This window comes from Crocodylus porosus, unplaced genomic scaffold, assembly GCF_001723895.1.
Source record: "Crocodylus porosus isolate Cpor-Errol unplaced genomic scaffold, CroPor_comp1, whole genome shotgun sequence".
Classification (NCBI taxonomy): Eukaryota; Metazoa; Chordata; order Crocodylia; family Crocodylidae; genus Crocodylus; species Crocodylus porosus.
Genome location: NW_017728947.1, coordinates 71,321,242 through 71,340,011, shown reverse-complemented (window position 1 = coordinate 71,340,011; position 18,770 = coordinate 71,321,242). Strand labels below are relative to the sequence as shown.

General features: G+C 45.5%; 2 protein-coding genes across 4 annotated transcripts in view; both read right to left on the bottom strand.

The window, feature by feature from the left end:
* Positions 1–7,710, bottom strand: part of PSMA6 (proteasome subunit alpha 6) — a 13,496-nt gene extending 5,786 nt beyond the window's left edge. The window contains exons 1-5 of the mRNA XM_019552235.1: positions 7,558–7,710; positions 3,386–3,480; positions 2,103–2,184; positions 1,643–1,798; positions 590–768 (exon numbers count right to left, since the gene is read on the bottom strand). Of these exons, the coding sequence (XP_019407780.1) occupies positions 590–768; positions 1,643–1,798; positions 2,103–2,184; positions 3,386–3,480; positions 7,558–7,633 (588 nt within the window). The 5' untranslated portion in view covers positions 7,634–7,710. The remainder of the gene's footprint in view (positions 1–589; positions 769–1,642; positions 1,799–2,102; positions 2,185–3,385; positions 3,481–7,557) is intronic.
* Positions 7,711–11,751: 4,041 nt separating this feature from the next.
* KIAA0391 (KIAA0391 ortholog) overlaps positions 11,752–18,770 on the bottom strand; it is a 99,029-nt gene continuing 92,010 nt past the window's right edge. For 2 of the 3 annotated variants that reach the window (XM_019551410.1, XM_019551412.1), the window contains 2 exons: positions 15,484–15,676; positions 11,752–12,726 (listed from right to left, as the gene is read on the bottom strand). In XM_019551410.1, coding sequence (XP_019406955.1) covers positions 12,598–12,726; positions 15,484–15,676 — 322 coding nt within the window. In that variant the 3' untranslated portion in view covers positions 11,752–12,597. The remainder of the gene's footprint in view (positions 12,727–15,483; positions 15,677–18,770) is intronic. The other variant, XM_019551411.1, reaches the window with a different exon arrangement.

Sequence of the window (18,770 nt, the reverse complement as noted above, 5' to 3'; positions counted from 1 at the left end):
GTAGGGGCCTGGGCAGGGGCTTGAGAGTACTGAAAATTGATAAATCAAGTAAAGCACTTTATTCCATTGTGGCAGCATAAGAGGGAAAATTTTAAGAACAGGAAGGGAAGATAAAAAGGCTAGATTTCACTGCTTTCTTTTTAAAAAAGGAAGGAACTTTGTCAATCCAAAAAAGACAGTGAAATGAGGTTAAGAGTATTTTTAATGGACCCTACAGCATGTAGGTATTGGGATGACAAATGGCTTACTCCATTTTAATCAAACAATATTGTTGTGTCTGACTTTCCAATTATGCAGACAATGAAGCATCTTAAATAGTGGCTAACAATGCAATTACCCCATTTATCTACAGGAAAAGCCTTGTGAAATAGTGATAAACATTTAGCAGAAACAGGTACCAAACTTGGATTATTCTTTCTAAGCAAAATGTTTTAAAGGTTTAAAAAATGGAAATAGCTGTTACCTAGGCAGTGACATCAAGCATATCACAAAAAAGGAAATGCTTTTTAAAGATTTCTTCACAACGTGAAGTCATACAGCAAAAGTGAAAACACTTTTGACCTACTCTGGTGTCCTCTTACTGGCTTACCTCCACTGTCTGCTCATAAGTCCAGTCAAATTTCTTCTTTACTTTCTTTTCAAGAAAGCTGGTTGACTCTGTTTGTTTGACTCCTGCAGCTGTGGCCTTGAACCCACAATAGTAACCTGCAGGATCACACTTGTATACCTGAGGACCATGCTCTTCATCAACACCTATCAAAATCATACCTTTAAAAGAGAAGGAATTTACATTTATTCAGCAGTACTGAAAATATTGAGACAAACTGATTCAGGATTCTAGATTTAGGATGCAGACTCTCCTCCTCTAGTATGAAACAGGCGAGGTATTGTGGTATACTTCCTGTAGTATACTACTCTGAAGAACACATTCCTCCCTGCTCTCTAATCTAAAATACCTCTCAATGGCATTTCATTGCTCTAAACTGAATTTCGTACCTGGTGAATTTTTGTTCAAATTAAAAAGAAAAAAAAAAAAATCACTTTGCAGAGCACAGAAAATTTCAGTGCAAAAAATGAACTTTTCAGATAGCTGCAAGCCTAATGCAAATTGTGTTGCAACCATAAACAAAGACTAGCAAGAAGTACTGATACTTACTATTATAATTAGCACAAATAATTCAATGTTTCTGAAGTACTCTTTGAAAATAAATATCAAACATGTGAGAGAACATTATTTTAACAAAAGCAGTACTTTGCACCTTATAAAAACCTGCAGATTAAGCCCCATAAAACAAAGATGAAGTAGTTTTATGCATGTTAGGGAAGGGTAAACTGAAAGAAAGGTCAAATGGTTTGCCTGAGAAGACAACTTGTTTAATAACAGAATCTTGCTTACTGCATATTGCTGCATGAGTCATTATGTCTATAACACTACCCCTGAGTTCAGATAGTTAATGGTAGAATCAAGGATAGAATCCAGGTTCTAATCCCTACTCAAACTGTCAAGCCCCAAAGCTCCTCACATGACACCCACATTTTATACAAGATAAAGAATTGGTGAGAATTCTTTAGATGTCAAAAATTATATGCAGAAAATTAGTTTAACGAAGATACAGAACAAAGTATAGACCTTATTACTTACAGCATCCAAGAGGTCTCATTTCAGCATTCTGTGTGTAGACCTGAGAAATATCTGCAATCCTTTTACACAGCATGTCCACTGGAATATCATAACCATACTTGTATTTCCAGTTAGCAGCCTCATAGCGGGCTCTTTGCACCTGGGACCTGCTATCAGCTAATATAAAAGACAAAGTATTTACTTGTTTCTCATCTTCCACTAAACAAGCTGAGACAATCCTTAAAGACACAAGACACTGCATCACTGATTAGTGCTAGCAATAACACGTTCCTGGCTCTAGCTTAAGAAGTCTTGATCCAATAAATTGGTAGGAACAACTTCTTTAAACTCCAGTTAGCAGAAAAGCAACTCCTAAACCTGGATTTAAGAGTCTCAAGTTTTCACATATCAAAACATGAAACAAAAACAACAGGGTCTGTTACAAAACTGCAATGATCTAAATAAGAGATAAATGAAATACCTGTCATTCCTGTCATAACACATCCAATATTTTCAGTAATTCTGAATAAATGGGTCACTGTGCTAGAATCCAACAGTTTGTCCTAAGAAGCAAACAAAAATACTGAAACAGTATAAAAAAGAGCCCTCCTTTTACATACAAGAGTAAAATACAAATAATGCAGAAGAGAAAAAAAGAACCTGGGATTACAATTTAGGACTCAAACTGCTTCCCAACACTTTACAGCACAGAATGGGAAAGAGTTCCAGTATATCATATTTGCACAGAATCACTAATCTTCCACTATGTGCTCCTGGTGTTTTGTTTCTGCAGCAAAGTGGGAAGAATTTTTACTTCTGCATTTGAGTGCTCACTTATAATAAATAGCAAAGGAAGGAGAAGATAGCTAGCAATCTTTGACAGAAGTGGTGATGGATGCCAGTTTTTGACTAGGGAAGCTGAGGACCTTTGCACAAAAATCTGATCCCCTAACATATTCCACTCTTAATTTTAAAAAGTGTTTTTCATGCTTTTTTCTTGCCCAGCACCACTGTGCTGTCAGATGTCTATTCTTTGTATCACTGACTGGTTTATAGGTCAGGGTTCTATAACCAGTACACTAAAAGAAAACAGGACTGAGAAAAAATGCGTTTCTGAATGGTCCCAGGCTTCCAAAGATACGTCAACACTACAGAATTAGTTTCAATTTTAATCCTTTCCATCTGCATAAAAATCTTTATAATTCAGATTTTGAGGTGCTTTAAGATAGGGAATAAATTGGAAATGTCATCAGTTATCACAAATAAACTTATCTGATTCAAAGTGAGTGAAGACATAAGCTACATCACTTGAGTGCTAACAGTCCTCTCCCGTTTCTCATCCCACCCTAGCTTCCTGCCAAAACAGCCAAGGTCACCTGCAACTGATGCTCTTGCCTGGAAAATAAACTTAGAACATTTTAGCAAAAGTACCAGAGGATACTCCTCCAGACATTTACAAGCAAGAGCAGGAAGAGTGTGAACATACTAACACCATGCTAAGCAGGACGGGGACACATGTACTCAAATCCCAGTGTCAATCACCTGGGTCACCTATGAGCACAGAAATAGCTAAAGAGATATGTTCTTGGGTGGTTTAGAAATCTACAGAAAGAAAATAAAGTAGCATGATACCGTAGTGATGGATAAGATGCCTGAGTACCAAAGAAGGAGGAAACCAGGACAGGCTGAATGACAACAAGATGTTGTCTACTTCAGGGCCACAGAACCAACATTGAGAAATGACTGTTAAAAGATACTACTCACAGGGACTTTCTTCTGAGTTACAATTACCGCAGAATCCTTCCCACGAACAGCTACTGATGTAAGGCCACCCTGGTTTATAGCCTTAAAAGCATATTCTAGAAAAAAAACCACAAAGAAATAATGAGAAAATTTGTACTGATGCCACTAAATACCAGTAATTAGGGCAAAGCATGCAATCCCTGCACATACAGTAATACTGCAAGGAATAAGCCCTATTTCCAATACACTACAACACAATCACCATGATGGCATAATACTGAATACTGTGTTTACAAAGTCTTTATATTATACTATATATGTATGTGTTTACATATGTATTAAAAAGAACCCCCCACCAATAATACTTACTAATAGAAGTTTCATACCCTCTTAACCACAAATTAAATAGTTGACTGGGATGGCCCAATGGTAAAACGAGTTACATCATAGGGACTTTGAATAAACATCCCTTCTACAAGGGGTGGACAACATCTGGCCTGCACGACAAACCCAGCCCATGGCAAGCCCCTTGGCCCTGCCCAGGCATGGGGGGCAGTCTGGGCTGTGGCACATGCAGCTGGTCCTACCGTCGCCGGATATGTGGTGAGGCAGGAGTGGCACAGTGGCCATCCTAAGCTTCCTAGCAGTCCCTGCAACAGCGGCTCCTTCTGGCTGCTGCCTGCCTGTGGGGCTACTGCCTGCCAGACGCGGCACCCTGCTGGGGCACCCTGCTCTGTCTGGGCAGGTGGGCAAGGTCTCCACAGAGACCAGCCCAGGAGCCCCACAGGCAGGGCACACTCAAAACGCAGTCCCTTGCCCCCACTCCCAGACAGGATGGGGCTGCAGGCAGATGGAGAGCCTTGTCCTGGAGGAAGGTGGGCAGGAGGGACTGTGGAGTGGTGAAAGTGTTGGGGCAGACCCCAGGGCAGAGCCACAATCCACTCCCCACACATCCCTGCCTGTGGAACCAATGCCTGTCACAGGGACATGCAGGGAGCAGATCACAGCTCTGCCCTGGTCCCCACTTTGTCCCCAGCTCCAGCTGTCCTGCTCCTGGATGCCACTCCTTGCCTGGCCATGGTCCACCTGCCTTGCTGACTGCACCCTGCCTGCAGGGGTCCCCGTCAGTCTCCAGGGAGACCCCAACTGCCTGCTCTATTAGGTACCTGATGGATAGATGTTCTCCCCCCTCCCCCCACAACAGCTCACCAAAACTTCTTAAGTCATACTCTTCCCCCCCTCCCAAAAAAAACAAAAAACAACACAACACACAAAAAACTGCCCCCCCATGCCTTATACTAAAAAATATCCAATCTGGTGCATTTAACTTGGTATATTGTTGTAGATTTCATTAAAAGTTAATGAAACAGAAGACTGTACTGTAACAAGAGTAAAGAAGAAATTCTTACTCATTTTGTTATACACTGAATCAACTGAAAAAACATTTATGATAAAGAGACCATGTCAAGACAAAACACAAGCTCCTCACAGATTAAAGGGTGAATTTTCAACCTTACCTCTATGTTTTCTGATTTTTAGGGGCTAAGAATACCCTCATATTCTTAAACTCCCAGGAGCTTTTTTCATATAAAGAAAGGTGTTTAAGAACATGGTGTGTAAGTTTAAATTATCTTGATACAGTTCTCTCCTGCACCTGGTTGGTTGCCTTTACATCCTCTAAAGCAGTGAGTGTCTCAACCTTTTTCCATTCCAGGACCCATTTGCCAAGATCAATGGCTTGTCCCAACCCATACCCCCTGGGCCTGCTGGTACCTGACCCAAAGTCCCCTGCTGGTGCCCCCACCTCCAAGCCAGAGCCCCCTTCGCCCCAAGTCACAATTCCCTCCCCCACATCCCACAGGTCATGCTGATGCCCCTTACTCTCAATCTGCAGTTCCTTGTCCCCACCCCAGCCCTGCTGGAGGGGCCCCCCCAGCTACCTCTGTCCTACTGGGGCCAGAATACAAGCAGTGAGTAAAGGCCCCTGGATGTATGGCCACCTGCCCAGGCACGCAGCTCCTTGCTGCAAGACCTTCCCCTGCTTCCTTATACCACTGAAGGGCCAAGTACATTCTCCTTGCTGTCCCCCTATCTCGCTGCAGCCTCACATCCAGCCACTGTTCCCAGCGCCTACGCACAGGCACCCCCCACCCATGACAGTCCCCTGAACTTCCATCCCCACTCCCCATACACTTACTTGCGTCCAGCACTGGGGCTGTTCCCATGACCTGGCCTTGCTGTATACTGGCCACACGTGTCTGCAAGTGCAGATGCATGTGTGCCCACTACCTCCAATCGTCCCAAGCAACACTTGCAGGCTGGAACTCTGCCAGCCTGCAAAAGGAAACCCATGCTTTCGTGGGTTTTTCTGGAACTTCCTTGTAACCCTTTCAAATACTTTTGCGACCCACTTTTGGGTCGTGACCCACCAGTTGAGAAATGCTGCTAAAGCACGTTTTCTATAACCTTTTAAAAAAAATATAAATTTCTAAATACAAAAATACCCACCACAACATAGCTTCTAATCAACTACTAGCTACCCATTTGTCACTAACTAAATTTATTCCTAGTAAACTGGAAGTGTCAAATATAAATCTGTGGGCCCCCATTATCCAGTCCCCCGTGCTGCCCCTGGGTCTGAATTGACCAGGACTCGCCCCACGTGCAGAGACTGGAATACACACATGGCACTCATCCTAGGAGCTCTGGGACATGCACCATGCACAAAGCTGCTTGTCTGGGATACAGCAAAAGTCCTGAATTGGCTGAAGCAGGTGCTGTGGAGCAGCCACCAGGGGCACTGTGTATGTTGCAGATCCCAGATATGCAATGCGGTCCAGATAGGGCAGATACCACATGTATCATGGCACGCCCTCCAGGACCCATGGCACCTCCCTCGTCGCTATGAGATCTGTGCCATGTGCAACACGGATCCCACTGAGGGCTCTGGATCCAGCATGTGGGGCAGAAAGGGTGTTCATGAGTTTGACATCAGTAGTGCTGGCTCCTACCTTGGGGGTCTTTAAGAGGAAGCTTGATGATTACCTAGCTGGGGTTGTTTGAGCCCAGTTCTCTCTCCTGCCCAGGGCAGGGGGTCAGACTAGAAGATCTGCAAGGTCCCTTTTGATCCTACATCTATGAAATCTTTGTAGTAAACAGGTCTAATACCAATCATCTAACACAGTCAATTATAGCTGTTCTAAACTAGTATCCTGGGAAACATCTGAAGCAGGAAAGCAGAGGGGTTCCAATTTACCAGTAAAACCCAGTGGTGCTCAAACTTTTTCATGTGGGCTAGACAGGTCCACTTGTAGGCCAAATCCAGCCAGTGGTCCTGATCACCAGGTACCATATAGCTGCACAGAAGGGAGTGGGGCGGGGTTAGGTCAGGGCTAACATGGCCTTACAGAAGAAGGGAGTGTGGCCCACCCCCAACCTGGAGATGGGAAACGAGGGGTGTGGCCAGGCTCTGATCCAAAAATTGGAGGGGGGGGGTGCGAAACGAGGAGGAAGCCAGGGTGGCCCAGCTCATGGCAGGGGGAGGGGGATAGTGACAGTCAAGCTCCAACAGGCTGCATGGGCTTAGGTTTTGGAAAGGGGGTGTGGCGGGAAGGAGGCTGCATTACTAACTAGCACTTTTCTACCGCCAGATTTCTGGACCTGTAAGGAGCTCTGTGGGCCACATTTGGATGGCGCCGGGGGCTGTGATCCCTTGATGTCGTCTCACTGTGGGGCGCGCTGGCTGAAGGGCAGGCAGGCTGCGCTGCGCCAGCCCAGCTCGCCCCAGCCACTACCCTGCTACCAGGTATTCCCCGCAGCGCCGGGCGCCACCACCCCAATCCTGCGTGGGGACAGCAACTTCGGCGTCACTGGAGAGAGGTGACAGGGCCACGGTCCAACTAGCAGCGCAGCCTCCGCGGCCAATCTGCTCCGCTAGCGCAGCCCCGCCCGGTCTCCCTGCGCCTTCCTGGAAGCGGGCCCCCGGGCCCCCAGTGACAAACAGACCGCGAGGCGCGGCTGACACACGGTCCGGGCCAGGCTGACGCAGCTGGTTTCGGTTTCTCCGCGAGTCAAGCCCCAGCCTCCCGAGCCCTCAGCAGCCCCGCATCTCGCACCCCGGCGGAGACGCGGGGAGGGGAGAGAGAGGAGACACAGCCAGGCCCGTGACGCTGCATCTCGGCGGCGGCACTCACCGACTTGGTAGAGACGGCCCTCAGGGGAGAAGATGGTAATGTGCCGGTCGAAGCCGGCGCTGGAGCCGCGGGACATGGCGAGAGGCGCGCGCTCCGGCCTGGTCACAGCACGCGGGGCCGGCGCCCACCGGCCAGAACTCAGCAGCAGCAGGAGCACTTCCGGGGCACTTGCTCCGCGCAGGCGCCGAAGAGCCGCTCAAGCGGGCTCTACCGCGCATGTGTATTTCCGAGCGCTCTTCAACCCGCAGCCGGGTGTCCTCCACTGCGCACGCGACTGGGCGGAGTGACGCCCATTCCCCTCCCAGCGCTGAGAGCCGCGGCGAGCTGAGGCGGCAGCCAGGTCCGGTGGCATCGCGGGAGGGCGGCAGCCGATCAGCTGGACCGCAGCTGCCTCCTCTCGGGCGTCGGAGCCGCAGGAGGGCGGCGCGCTTGGCCACACGAGACCCCACCATAGCCGGCCCCCGCACTTGCTTCTCGCATATTTGTTTCTGTCCGCTCCGACGCGCAGTCGGCACCCCGCGGCACGGGCATGCTGCGGACCGCGGCGCGCCCTCACATGGCAAGGGAGAAACGGTCTTGAAGGCCGGAGGCGGAGCAGCCTCTCGGGCGCTGGGGGTTGTGCCGCGCCTTGCCGAGCACCCACCCCCATCCCTCCCCCTCCCATTCCAAGCTTGTGAATTCCGCACTTCCGTTAGACCCTGGCAAAGAACGCCCTGCATTTGGAAGCTTTTCTAACTTAGTCCTAGCTATATAGCTGGTCTGATAATCGATGTCTTCCTAAGGAATACTTACCTCGTGTAATTCCTGCAACGTGCTGGCCACAACATCACTCTTGTGCTACTGTTTTAAAGCATTAGCAGCTTTGCAAGTAAAATCCGGCTGTATGTTTATACACGTATATGGATTTCAGATTAAGAGAGGGGGAAAAAAGGTGGGACTTTTCTTTCCGGATTAATTTCTGCCACAGCTGCATCACCATAGTGCAAGATATTTGAAAAGACACACTGTGTATCAAAAGGGAAATTCCCCGTTTAAAGTCATGAACATGTCTTGGTTGGCGGCTGAGAATAGAATGGAATTCAATGCAGACAAGTGCAAGGTGCTGATTCTAGGGAGAAGGAACCTGCAACACCTATAGGCTGGGGAACACCCAACAACACAGTGGCTGAAAGGGATCTTGAAGTCATTGCTGACTCCAGGATGGACATAAGCTGCCAATGAGAGGAAGCAGTAAGGCTAACCGCACATTGTCGTACATCTATAGATGCATCACAAGGAGGTCCAGGGAGGTGATCCTTCCCCTTTATGTAAAACTGGTCAGGCTGCAGTTGTAGAGTACTGCATCCAGTTTTGGGTGCTGCATTTCAAGAGGGATTTGGCTAACCTTGAGAAGGTCCCAGAGGAGGGCCACTTGCATGGTTAGGAGGCAGCGGGCCAGGCCCTATGAAGATAAGACTAAAGGGCCTGAATCTATTCAGCCTCCACAAGACAAGACTGAAAGGGGATCTGGTGGCTGTCTATAAACTCACCAGAGGGGACCAGCAGAAAATAGGTGAGGCTCTGTTCCCCTGGGCACCGCCTGGGATAACAAGGAATAATGGCCACAAATTGACTGAGAGCAGGTTCAGGTTTGATATCAGGAGGCATTACTTTATGGTTAGGGTTGCCAGGTTTTGGAATGGGCTCCCAAGGGAAGTGGTGCTCTACCATATCTTGGGGTCTTCAAGAGGAGGCTGGATAGATATCTGGCTGGAATATTGTGATCCCAGCACTCGTTCCTGCCCAGGGCAAGGGGTCGGACTTAACGATCTGTTCAGGTCCCTTCTGACCCTAGAAACTATGAAACTATAGTGCCTTGGATTTCCCCTACTGAATGTGGAAAGGTGTTTGGTTTTTTAATTGTGTCATAAACTGACCTGGACAGCCATGTTCCAAAATCTATTACCTTTTAGCGTACAACTGCTAAATGGACTCAGAATGTCTGTAGGAAAATACTATTTCCATCTACTTTTTGGATAGCAATCTCTTAGGTGCCTTTAATTTTTTCCCCTTATTTTTTTTTCAATTACCTATTTGTAATGTACTGCATCTTATGAGAGAAAGTTTGATTGTACATAGAAAGACACTGGTCCTCTTTCCTCAAATAATAACAACTCCCTCTGTAGACAAAAAAAAAATTAAATACAACATTATGAAAATTCTCATTACATAGGCCAACAGAGCTAGCTACCAGAGTCCCTTTAAGGAAAAGAAGATAGAAAATTGCAAGAATTATTGTCCATATAGTCTAGCTGCAAATCATGGTAATACGTCAAGAGACTCGCATGTTTTGAATCAAAGATTCGGTATCTTGTATTACAGACCTACAATAAATTTTAAAAAATCCAACATTTTAAAAGGCATGGAAGAGTGGGAGTGATACTGTTTCAGAAGCCTCTCCATCAGCTCCCATAGGATATGTGGCAAATTACTGAACTTTAAACTATGCTTTTGTTTCAAAATAGCCAAAAATAAAAGGGATTTCTTTTTGGTCTGCTACTCATTAACTTTCTTTAGGTCCATTTGAGTCAGGTTCTCTGACACAGGAAAGCAGAACTGCACAGGATGATTGTTCTCTCTGATATTTTGTAACTCATTAGCATGACAAACAGATCTCTATTCACAGCTGCAGCACTGGTGAGATCTTTTCAGTCTTCTTTCATACCAGCGTGTAACTGTGCTTCATCCTATTCTGAAGAACCAGCTCAAGATGTGATGTATTCTATTACCAGTATTTGTGCCCATTCAGTTCCAAGTTTCTTTCCTAATACTGGCAGTAAGGGGCTCAGGAGGGAAAAATTTGTCTGGTAATATCTTTTATTGGACTAACTACCATATATAGTAGTAAGATGTTAGATAAGCTGAGGATAAGCAGCAGCAGCCAGGGGCTTTCTGTTACTATGGAGAAAGCTGGCAGCTGGGAACAGTTCAGGTGGACTAGGCTGCTTGCAAAAGAGTAGCAGAGAGAGGCCGCCTGGATCTTAGGCAGGAGAGGTTCTTATTGCTGAGGTAGTAGCAAATAGTCCAATAGGGCAGAGAAGGATGGGAACAGTGGTCTGCCTACTGCAAGGCTAGCTTCACCACAATAGTACTGGGAAGTGGGGCAGTTAGCTAGAAGCAGCTCTGAAGACCAACTGAAAAGGCACCTGCAGTGGTTGGGAGATCACAAGATCTGGAGGGGCAGGATCTAGGCCCTATATAAGCCCAGAACTTGAAGCCAGGAAGGAGGCTGCCAGGGAAGGAGTCCCTCCATGATGCCCATGGCTGGGAGACTGCCTGAGGAACCCTAGCTGCTCCATCACCAAGGAGAGGGTCTTGGTGCTATGCCCGGGCTGAGACTGCCAGAGACCTTGCAACAGGTAGAGTATTAAGGAACTGTGAGTTGCCTGGAAGCTGAACTTTCTTACACAGTTGGAGTGCTTGATTTTGATTATAGCTGGGGTGCTGGACTTTTCTGTTATGATTTGAACTGGTTTGGGACTGATTAGTGGAAGAGAAGAAGGTCCTAATAGTACCTAGAAGCACAACCAAGCTTGAGCCTGCCAAGAACAGAGCTCTACCCTGAGAGGGGGTTGGCTAGGGCTAGGCACCTTGCCTGAGGAAAAAGTAGGGAAGTGACTGAGACCAGGCCATAGGCCCAGTGCTGGAATTAGGTACTGCCAGGGTCAGGGACCCATGGCTCCAAGAAGTGGGGAGGGTAAGGCCAGGGGCCCACAGCCTGAGAAAGGTAGAGGCAAGGAGTTGTAGCCCCAGGAGGGGGAGAGCCTGATCAGATGCTTATAAACCTGACAGGGCAGAAGAAGAATCTGAGGCCAAAGGCTCACTGAACTGACTGCTGACACCTACAAGGCATGAGCGTGGCAGGCTACAGAGGAGATTGGAGGTCATGAATCAACAGGACACACCCATCCATACAGCATTTCTGTTCATGTTAAGCCAGACGGTGAGACCCTGGGACAGAGGCAGCCTTGCCCCCCAACTCTTTTTTTTCTCTTAAAGTATCATTAAAGACATGGCAGGAAAGTAAAAGGGAGAGAACCAGACCAGTAAAAGATAGAGGTCACCAGGGAGAGATCCCACCACCTCTGGCCCCCAGCTCTGCTACAAGGATCATCTCCAATTCAAAGTCATCTTGGATTCAGGTAAAGACAGTAATAAATAATAATGGATTCTTCATGTTTATGTAATTCTGCATCATCTTTTGTGGTGTTATAATATCAGGTACAATTTACAAGAGTCTACACAGAGTCCAAGTCCATATAATTGGCTGTAGTGAAGGCATGTCCATGATCAATGTTTATTTAAAAAAAAAAAAAACAACTTGTTTCCATGAGCACATCGGTTCAATACTGTACATCTTTCCAAAGACAGAAACTAAAATTTAGTTAGTGTTGGAATCCACAGGTCATTCTATTGCTTGATTTCCTTTATGCTCACAAACAAAAACTTAACAGATGTTGCTGCAACAAATCTCTTGCATACAAAATCTCAGTTTAAGGAAAGATCAATACTAAATTTAAAAGGTGAATAGTAAACATCAAGTGCACCAGCCTGACACTAGGTCCAATAAACTGAGCCATGTGCATCAGGTTCAGTGTGCAGCTCCCTGGTATAATTTCAGAAATATGCCTATAAGTTCAAATTTCTTGAATCTCACTGCTGTTGAAATACTTGAGAAAAAGAACTATGACATTCAAAGATGGAAAAATTAATCTTTAATTTAAAAAAAAAAAAAAAAAGTCAGCTAGTAAGATACAAAAATGGTTTGCAATTGTAATGGTCAAAATTCACCCTTGGTGTACTGTCACTGACTTCAGTGAACTTACAGCAAGAATGAATATAGCCCAATATAGTAACTGAACATTTAGTCAGCTTCAGGATTTATATACGGCATGCTAATCCCGTAACTAGACATGGTATGGGGGGCGGGGGAGGGCAGGATTGGTAGCCAGCTAACAACAGTAGTAAATGAGTGAAGCTTCAATTTGTAAAACTGCACTCTTATTTTCTCTGAAGGCAAAGCCATTTCCTTGGCACTTCATAGGAATATCTTTCCACCCGTTGGTCATCATATGGAATATGCCATGTCTCACCTGTAGTCTGTACCACCGTATCGTAATTAAGTATAGGCTGTTGGGGGGAAAAAAACATACCAACTTTGAGCTATATAAAGTAAAATGATTACACTTGACTGCTAATAAATATTTCCTTCCTTTCTCAGAAGTCTAAGTGGAAAGCTACTCATGGGTTTTGCAAAATGGCAAACTCAAAGTGGAATATGTTAAAGTAGATATGAAGTGTTGCTGGCAGGCAGCTTATTTTTGTTCTTGATTCTTGTGCCCACAAATCCAGGACCTCCTGTATAATGCACAGAATACAAGTAAACAAAATATAACTGGGCCCCACTATTCTTTTTCTAATTCAGTTCTACTGAACTCAGGAAGCACTACACTAAAAATTCTTTTGTTGACTGGAAGGTTTCTATTATTTACTTTTATCTTTCTCAGTAAGTCATAATAAATTATGACTCTAGCTTCCCCCTTTTTTTCTTCTTCTTTGTATAGACTCTGACTTCTGTACTTCTAAATATTTCATCTAAGCACACATTCATTCATCTCTCTCTCTCTCGGATGCAAATACACCTTAAATTCTAGTGAGGAAAAGCTGAAACACTGTTAGTAAGCTGAAGTCTTGGAGTAGTTAAAATCTGGTTTCCAATCTCCCATGAGAGAACAACAACATATATTTTTCTTTGATATTTCTGGACACACAAACATTTTCTTTTTAGTCTGCCTTGCAAAATAAGACTACTAGAATTAGGGAGCACCTGCTGAAATTTAGCAGGTGACAGGTTTAAACTTAAGATAAAGTTCTTTTTTTAAATGCAATGCATAGTTAATTTGTGGAATTCATTGCCACAGGATGTGGTGGAGGCAGACAGCATAGCTGGGTTTACAAACAGGACTGAATAAAATCACAGATGATAGATTTATTAATGGCTAGTGAACAGAACAGTTGGAAACATTTCCTCTGGCATCTCTAAACCAATAACAGAAGATGCCAGGGAGGGTATTGAATAGGGGGTAGTTCACACTAGATAGAGCCCTGGCTGGATTGCTCAAAGGGTAGCAATCAATGTCTTAATACCTAGTTGATTGCCAGTATTAACTGGAGTGCCCTAGGGATTAGTCCTAGGGCCTGTACTTTTAAATATATTTATCAGTGACCTGAAAGATGGGATGGAGTGCACTCTCAGTAAATTTGCAGATGACCCCAAGCTGGGGGGAGTAGTAGATATGCTGGAGGATGGGGCTAGCATTCAGAGAGGCCTCGACCAATTAGTGTATTGAACCAAAGGTTCAATAAAGACAAATGCAAAGTCCAGCATCTACGATGGAACAATCCCAAGCCTCAGTACAGGCTGGGAACTGATTGGCTAAGCAGCAGCTCTGCAGAAAAGGACCTGGGAGTTACAGTGGACAGCAAGTCGAACATAAGCCAACATTGTGCCCTTGTGAAGAAGGCTAACAACATACTGGACTGCATTATTAGGAGCACTGACAGCAGATTGAGGGCATTGATTCTACCCCTGTATTCAGCAGTGGTGAGACCACAGCTGGAGCAGTGTCCAGTTTTGAGGCACTCACTACATAAAGGATACAGACAAACTGGACAAAGTCCCGTGCAAGGCAGTGGAAATGGTTAGGGGGGTTGGGGAACAGGACTTCTGAGGAAAGGCTGAGGGAAGTGGGCTTGTTTAGTCTGGAGAAGAGAAGACACCAGAGAATATTTAAAAACAGCCTTCAGCTACCTAAAGACTTGTTCCAAAGAGGATGGATCTTGATTGTTTTCAGTGGTGGCAAATGACAGAACAAGAAGCAATGGTCTCAAGTTGCACCAAGCAAAGTTGAGGTTACATATGAGGAAAAGCTTTCTTACTAGGAGGGTAGTAAAGCACTGGAACAAGTTACCCAAGAGATGATAAGGAATTTCCATCCTTGGAGGTTTTTAAGCTTTGTCTGGAATGACGTTGTTGAAGACAGTTCTGCATTGAACAGGGGCTTGGACTAAATGACCTCCTGGGGTCCCTTCTAACCCTCATTTTTTATGATTCTAATATGGTTAAAGAAAATACTATACAATTACAACATAACTAGACCAAACATTAGAAAAATACAAGACCTGGAACATGTCACATGATGAATCATATAGCTCTGAGGCCAGTTAAGTGCTGAGCTCTTGTTAATGAGCTGTTGTTAATGACTAAAGGGAAATAGGAATTGATGTCCTCCAGCCACGACTATAAATGTGCTATGTTCAAAAGGATGCCTCTGAGCATCGCACACTCACAGTAGTCACTCATTTGGCTGTATGCTCATTATGTATCTGTTCACTGCATCAAACACTTACCTAGATCAACTGTGTATACTACACTGAACACTGAAACCATCTGTATTTGCCTCTGAATGCTTCCTTAAAATAAGGAGTTCTTTTTTTAGGGTTAAATATGCTACTTTACAGAAGACTCAGTAAGGAGAATTCCTATTTCCAAGCTTAAACCAGGTGCAAGAAAAGGATGAAATTAGTATGTGGAAGGCTCCAATTTCAGATATAAGCACCCACAGTACACTGCACCTGAAGGTTCTCCTCATGTAAAACAACAATTCTACATTTAAACAGATGCCTAAGCACTTGAAACGTCATTGTCTTGTCCCTTCAACAGGCCTCTGACCTCTTAAGCACTCAGTAAGTGTTCTTGTGAATTAATCTGGGAGTTTGATCCCACTGATCCAGATCTTAGGCTTCAACAGGAATCTCTTACATGGCTTTTCAGCATCTTATACTGCATACCTTTATTGCTCATTGTGCACTGTAAACAGCACTTACCATAAAAATTATCTTGTTTGTGGCCAAGGGAGAAAGCATCAACTGGTGTCCCCGTTGCCACTTGAAAAACAGGTGTCGGATACTTGTCTCAGTAAAACAAGCCTTGTGATCTCGCAAAAGGTCTCTAGTAACAAACTTACAATGATTGCCTGAATGAAGAGTGGCGTACAACAGAAAGGGATCATCTTGTGTTCTTAATAAGTCAAAAATAGAAAGCAGAGATATCATACATGAGGCAGGAAATGAATTAAGTGTTGACATGAATTTAATTCATAATCATTAACGAAAACTCTCCTCATCACTAAGCTTGCTTTTAACAAGAACTTTTCTCCTTAGTTATGAGACATCTAATGTTAGGCAACTGTTGCCCATTCTATTGAGAAGAGTGTTTTCCCTTCCCATCAAAAGGACAATACAGGCAACCCCTGCTTAGCACTCTTAACTGGTTCCTAGAAAAATGAGTGTTAAGCAAAATGAATGTTAAGTGAAACTGAAAGTATTTGACAACCCAAGATGGCCACTGTGAGCATTATAGCAAAACTTGCTGAGCACTAAGGAAAATCGGGTATCAATTTAAAATGAGCGTTATAGTGAAACAGCATTAAGTGAAATGGCATTAAGCGGGGGTTGCCTGTATAATGAAACAGCCACTTGCCAGATGACTTAACAGTAAATGGCTACATTTAACAAAAGCCCAGCTTGCTCCTTCACGGGCATCATGGTCTTATATAAAATTGTAACAAAACTATCCATAACAATTCTAATATTATAAAAGCCTAAGTCTGTCCGTAATGCGTTATTCACGCTCCGATTGGCTGATGGAAACAGCCAATCAAAGCGCTTGCAGTGTTGGGGAATGCCACAATAGTTCCGAAGCTGTGCTGAGGACCCGATGGAGGGTGTGGGAGCCGAGGTCAGCTCTGCTGGCCTTGGCTCCCCCACCCCGCTCCCTGCAAGAGACAGAACAGGGCAGCATAGGGCATTAGGTAGCAGCACTCCATCCCAGCCCACCCCCTCCCTCATTCTTGATGGGCAACTGGCTAGTAACTTCATATGATCATACAATTATACACACCTCCAGTTTCATCTGTACAACATAACTGCAACTTAGCTTTATGATGAAGGTTTTCTGGAAGGTCTAAGATTTTTCATACAGCATACTAAGCTTCAGCTTTCATGGAATCATCGCATATTTGGGGAGATTCTCTCAAGATGTCACCTGCATTGGTCATACTTTGTAGAAGAGAGGCATGCCTGCCTGCACTACATTGTACAGCCAGGCATGCCAATTCCACTGTAACTCTTACTAGTTCAACTCTAATGCGCATCCTAAAAACAGATGTGTGGGGCAGTTCTACCTGGTGAAGGTGGCATGTCTCCAGGCTGCTGCTGCTGCCGCCACAGAGTGAATCTGCCATCTTAGTTTTCAGGAGGCACACTGGAGCTGAACAGGGAAGAGCTGCAGCAGAACCAGTAAGCCTGTCTGCCTGATGAAATGCAGGCAGGCATACCCTTCTCTTGCAGCCAATTCTCACAGTTTGGCTGTAAGGTTGTTCCTGAAAACAGAGGCATGCAGGGCAGTTCTACCTGCCCTGCACACCTCTGTTTCCAGGAGACTGTGCAGGTCAGACCAGAAAGGGCTACAGCAAAAGCACATGTTCCTGCCACAACCATTTCCTGAACTGGATCTCCAGGAGAAGTGTTACATAGATCCATCTGGCTGTGGCAGTGATGCCAGTGACAGAGAGCATACAATGACATTCCCTTGGCTGGTACCCTCCCCTTTCCTGAACCTCGTATGTCCTCTTGCCCACTGTGGCAGGACCGTGCCCTATGCAGCTGTGACACTCTCTGGGCGGTGTGGCTTCTACCCAGCTCAAGCTCTAATATAGCCCTTCCTTGTTTGTTTGCCCACCATGCCTTGCTCTCATGGGAGATTACATAAGGGAGGCTGCCTGCAGGCTTTAGAAACAGCTTTAGTTTGTGGTGATCACATCACCACCAGGTCCCTCCTGGAGCCCACTTGTCTCATTGCAGCCCTCAACTTTAATGGGCCCTCCTGGCCTGTCTGTTCTTCCATAGGGCACTTGTAGCCTTAAGGGCCAACTGTGCATCTGTGCCCTCCCAGGCACCCAAAGCCTTAAGGCCTCCCTGCACCCCAAAGAGCCTTGAAAGTACTAGTCACCAGATCTCCTGTTCTTGGTTCCTATGACCAGAGCCACAGCACCCACTGGAAGCAATACAGGGCAACTTAAGATGACCTTCCAATAATTAGATACTTTACATGGAAACTAAGCAATATATTTATTTTCCACTTATAGAATCAAATTTGGAGGGGGGGGGTCCATCTTATATTTGGTCATCTTGGATTTGGGTAAATGCAGTAATACTGATGCCTTGAGCTGCAAGAGAGAGAGTCTGGGATGTGTGGCCAGTGGAAATAAGGTACTGAGTTGCACATGCAGCTGACAGGGCTGCACTGACAGGGTGGTGTGACAGGGCACTGACGTATGCCTGTCCCTTTAAAAGGGCAAGCAGCCTGAGAGGTGGCTTGCAGGTAGCAAAAGGGGCTGCTTAAGGACTCACCTGACAGGAAGGGGGCTGGGATTGAGCCATATAAGCTCAACACCTGAGCCAGTCAGGCAGTCTAGCTTGGAAAGCCTTGAAGATAGGACCTCCTGATAAGAGCAGCAGGGTTCCTGAATGTAAAGTGAAACCAGATAAGAAACTCTGCTGGCCTGGGAACAGGGGAAGTTGCCTCGGGCAGAGAGAGACTTTTGATGCAGGTAAGTTGCCTTGTTTTGTGTTTAACCTAGACAGAGTTTAGGGGCTGGCTGCCAGAGGGCTGAGATGCTTTTTATTTAAATTGTACTAGTGGTTTAGTCTTGAGCCTTACTTGGTGGCTCTAGGCATACTTGGAAAACTGGTAGCCCAGGAGGGCTTGGGGAGACCCCCCCACAAGGGTCCAGGAGCTCTGGGAGGAGCTGCCAGGGGGACCAACATCCAGAAGTCCAGCTCAAGATCCAGAAGGGATTGCAGCCAGGCACTGCCAGAGCCAGATCTCAACTGGCTCAGGAGCATAGGCTCCATCACTGAAGTCAGTGGTTTATGACATTCAGTGGGAAGTGCTGCACTTTCGTCTCCAAATTGGATGTTTTCATGAAACATGCCCAAGACCTTTTGCAACCTTTAACAGCCTCGCTTTTTAATTTCAAAGCTCCCAGAGTGAGAATCCCAGTTTTCCACATTGGTGTTTGTGCCACTTTCCTTGCTTCCCTCATGAAGTG